General features: G+C 41.2%; 1 protein-coding gene across 1 annotated transcript; it reads left to right on the top strand.

Moving 5' to 3' along the window:
* On the top strand, positions 1-637 carry LOC116689373 (C-type lectin domain family 4 member E; the record flags this gene model as incomplete). Its single annotated transcript, XM_032515909.1, has 3 exons — positions 1-93; positions 287-387; positions 475-637. Coding segments are annotated over 3 exons (336 nt in total), but the record flags the coding sequence as incomplete, so codon positions are not given.
* Positions 638-4,939: the final 4,302 nt, after the last annotated feature.

The following is a 4,939-nucleotide window of genomic DNA, read 5'->3' on the forward strand; positions in this document are numbered from 1 at the left end:
AAATCTACTATCACTAAAACCTGGCAAGAGAGTAGAGATGACTGTCTTCAAAAGGGTGCAGACCTGGGGATTATCAACAGCAAAGAAGAACACGTACGTGTGTGTGTGTGTGTGTGTGTGTGTGTGTGTGTGTGTGTGTGTGTTTGTGTGTGTGTGTGTCAGATGAAGTTTTAGAAGAAGAATACATGTTGATACAGGTTTAACACATTGAAATTAGTTCAATAGGTGTGAATGTTTTAAAGATTCAGTTATATTGTTTAAATTGTGTTACTTTTTTTTAAATAAGGATTTTATGAGAAAATTCCAGAAGATCATGTGGATTGGCCTGACTGACTCAGAGACAGAGGGGACGTGGAAATGGGTGGACGGGACTCCACTGAATGAAAGGTTCACACATGTTTTTTTCCGTTTGGTCCATTCAAACTAAATCACTATCTTGTTCTTCTTGGGTTGTGTTCTCTGATCAAATCTCAGCTACTGGGATTCCAGGGAGCCTAACGGTGGGAAGGTTGAAAACTGTGTGGAAATAAAGAAATTTGATTCAGAAAACAGCTGGAATGATGAAATCTGTTCCGGTTCAAGGAACTGGATCTGTGAAATGGAAGTCCATCCATAACTCTTCATCCAAACCCACCAGACAGAACTTCCGACATATTTAGGAGAGGCTGGATTATAATGGAATGTACCAGACCACCTTATCTTAGAGAAAAGGAGTATTGCAAACAACTTAATGCATGACAAACATGTCTTCTTTTATATTGAAATTATGCTTTTGCCTTTTGGCTTGAATGTATAATATATGTTGCAACTCACACACAGTGTTTAAATACATATAACATTTTAAATTCCAACGCTAGGCAAGCAAGCTACCCACCGGCAAGAATAAGACAGGGTACGACACATCTTGATGTTACGTAAGGGCCTTGTTCATGTCGTATAGACATATTAATTGCATTGTGTGTCTGTTAAGAGGCACAAAGGCCCTCTAAAACTTGCCCCGTTAACTGCCGTTGTAGCTCAGTGGAAGCTTGTACACGTAGCTGCAGCTACTCAGTGTTGCCTGCACCGATTCAGGTCGGAGGATTTTCAATTAAAAGTAGTTGCATATTTATAGCGATCAAAATTAACATGAAAATTGTCCGGAATTCTCCTTTAAATTCAGGGAACCATGTCATACACATACAGTGGTTCCGCAGATTATTTAATAGGGGTCAGCGTGCGTTAAGATATGGCCGCTGCAGGAATGTTTTTGCCCAGTTCACTTTACAACAGAGGGATCAAGCAAGAAATAAAGATAGTCTCTGTCACAACATGAAGGCTTTGCTGGGCTTTCCTCAATGGAGGTAGTAACAAGCCAAATATAAAACACATTTTTGGTTTTAAAGATTATTTCTGTGGGCATTTTAGGCCTTTATTTGTATAGGACAGCTTAGAGATGAAAGGGGAGAGAGAAGGGGACTGACGTGCAACAAAGGTCCGCAGGTCAGAGTCAAACCAGCGGCTGCGGCGTGGAGGCGTAAACCTCTATATACGGGCTCCTGCTCTACCAAGTGAGCTAACCAGGCGCCCCACCTGACCCATTTACTGCTGCCATTGTCTCTGATGGCTGTCCCCACCAACCATCACATATGTCTACTCTGGAGGTCTTTTTGTCCTCCAATAAGTCAAACCCTCACGTTCATCAACCTGTCTGTGCATGTGTATATGAAATAGAAAACAGCACGACTCGAAAAGCTCTTGGTGTCATGCTTGAAATTAAGGCTTGGGCCCAAAAAGGCAATATATTTCATCTTAACATATAGAAGAAACAGACGGCTTCTAGTTATTAACATTTATAAACCAGTCCTTCTCAGAGGTTTTCTCATCCTGACTGGGAGGTATAATTATAATATAATATAATTATGAGTATTCAGCAGATAGGAGAATACAAAGAGATGTTACAGTGATGTGTTATGAAGGTTGGATGTAGATGTGAGATCGTGTTTGTGGTTTTCTCTTTCATCTGAATATGAGGAATCCCAGGAAAACACCTTTTAATTTGTATTTTATGAGTCATAAAGCTGAAGTTTTCATGTTGTTCCGAAGGTTCCGTTGTCCATTATGACCTCATAATGGTTCTGGAACCCTACATCACAAAAGTCTACAGGAGAGAACATTTCAGGTCTGATTGTCATTCCAATATCTTCACGCGTTGAGTACAGACACAGAGAGACATCCCGTTTTGAACTGTTTTATTCAACAAGTATTTCAAAGATGTTTGGAAAAAGCAACTTGCGGAGTCACTGCATGGTAAGCTTATTTAAATCTATTTTTATATAATACAAACTGATTTGAGGCTTTTCTTTTCCAATTTAAATATAATAAGATTTCAAAGTTAATTTATGTACTCGGTGCTGCGCATCGGAGTGTGAATGTGTGTGAATGTTTATCTGATGAGCAGGTGGCACCATGTAAGGCAGCCCCGGCCACAGTGTGTGAATGTGTGTGAATGGTGAATGTTTCCTGTAGATGTAAAAGCGCTTTGAGTAGTCGTTAAGACTGGAAAAGCGCTATATAAATACAGCACATTTACATTTACATTTACATTTACTCACATGTAATGTAGAGCCCACAGTTCTTTTATTCTAAGTAGAGAAAGCAGATTAACACCAGTAAGCCGATAGATAGTTGCCATTTCTTCATGAATATACTGTATGTATCAATGTGGTTATTTACAGTCTGCTAAAAATCAATTGCTTGAAGTTGTTTGATGGGCAGGAATGTGAACAGGATTTTAATAAAATTAAAGAAGATGCTACTTCATTTAAATCAATAGGAGTGGCATATCTATAAATTACTGTTTTTAACAAGTACCACTTATTTCATTTGAGTGCTATTTAGTTTTATGTCTTGTGTTTAGTTGACAGACGGTCTAAACATGTATCCAAATATTCTCTTTTAGTGTGATGAAGGTGACAAGGATCCTCTCATTGAAGAGATCATTACAGCAATGGCCAGACTTTCCCTAAGTGGACCGACTGAGCTAGAGTCCAGGTCCTCCATCAGCCGCAGTACCCCAAAGCAAACCCTGAGAGAAGGTTGAAGGAAATTCCAAAACCTTCCAGTAGAAGGAGATGGGAGGATGTGGAATGGGCCGGTATCAGAAGGTAAGGGTTATATCACGTCCCTGTGAGAATGATTTACTGTTGCTGTTAAGATTCTGGAGATTCAAACAACTTGTTGTCTTTCTGCAAAAGGACGGACAGCCTCGGCCCAGAGAGGAGGAGAAAAAGAGTGGACACAACGGCGATGAACAAGTCTTCCTTTGTGAGTATGGTTGGCCCATTGCTTCTCAAAGTAAGTATGTGATTGCTTTTCACTACAGGGCCACTGACAAAAGTGAAGCAGACTTTGCAACTGAGGCACAGAAGAAGATGGCTACACCCAAAATGTGTCCCAGTCCCACCCAATATTTAAAGGACAAAGACAAACTGTCCTATAAAAGGAAAAGGGAAGATTTGGATTCTGCTGGTATCAGAAGGTACATGTTGCATCACTTTCTTGTATTGAGGATTTACTGTAGTCATTCAGATTCAAACAAGTTTTTTATCTTATGCAAAAGGCCAGACAACCTGGTCCGCCAAAAAAGAGGAGAAGAGTGGTCCGGAGACGTGTTCAGGCAGACACGGACATTGTCATGGTTGACAATCCACAAAAGAGGAGAAGAGTGGTCCGGAGATGTGTTCAGGCAGACCGGACATTGTCATGGTTGACAATCCACAAAAGAGGAGAAGAGTGGTCCAGAGACGTGTTCAGGCAGACCCGGACATTGTCATGGTTGACATGCCACAAAAGAGGACAAGAGGGGTCAAGAGACGTGTTCATTTAGACACTGACATTGTCATGGTTGACATGCCAAAAAAGAGGACAAGAGGGGTCCAGAGACGTGTTCAGGCAGACACTGACATTGTCATGGTTGACATGCCAAAAAAGAGGACAAGAGTGGTCCAGAGACGTGTTCAGGCAGACACTGACATTGTCATGGTTGACATAGCAAATACGAAAAATAGAAAAAGAAGAAACAGGAGAAGCCATGTGAAGCATGTACAGAGTGCAAATAAGAAAAATAGAAAAATAAGAAACAGGAGAAGCCATGTGAAGCCTGTACAGAGTGCAAAGGAACTGCGGTAAGTCCTCTAATGGCAACACACAGACCGTGGTTACATTTTTTATAATTTTACTTCTTATATCAAAGAGATTGAAACAATTTATAATCTATGCAGACACCCAGAATGCTCAGGTCACAAGGGACCTGGAGAAAAGACCTAGAGAGGAGAACGCAAGAAGGCAAAGCATGACGTGAGGTACGTCATTTCATAAGGACACACCACTTGGGAATAGTTTTTTTTTCCTTTTTTTTGCAGCATGTCACACCATCCTTAGATCTGGTGGCTCTGCTATCATCAGGAAATTCCAGTCTCAGATTAACACTTTGATGTGTGTTACATGAAATTGAATCTCGGATGTCTTCACACTTGTACATTTTGTTCCTTTATGCTTTTATATTTACATTTGTGGAATAATTTCTCGTTACACAGGTCATGCTTGATGAAAGGGGACCAAAACACCCCAGCACCCCACTTTACGGTCATGGTCATGGACATGGTCCCGCTCCACGTTCTGTGATGCCATGTTCATCTGCTACACTCTGCGGTGCCCAGCTACGTCCTGCTGTGCCTTGTAATGCCGCACAGTGCCCTGCTATGCCATGAACTACTACAAAGAACTGCTACAAACTACTATTTTTTCTATTTTTGTTATTGCCACTCTTCATTCTAACCCCAACCGGCCCGTCAGACGCCGCCTACCAAGAGCCTGGGTCTGTCCGAGGTTTCTTCCTAAAAGGAAGTTTTTCCTCGCCACTGTTGCACTGTTGCTTGCTCTGTAGGAAACTACTAGA

This window comes from Etheostoma spectabile, chromosome 5, assembly GCF_008692095.1.
Source record: "Etheostoma spectabile isolate EspeVRDwgs_2016 chromosome 5, UIUC_Espe_1.0, whole genome shotgun sequence".
Classification (NCBI taxonomy): Eukaryota; Metazoa; Chordata; class Actinopteri; order Perciformes; family Percidae; genus Etheostoma; species Etheostoma spectabile.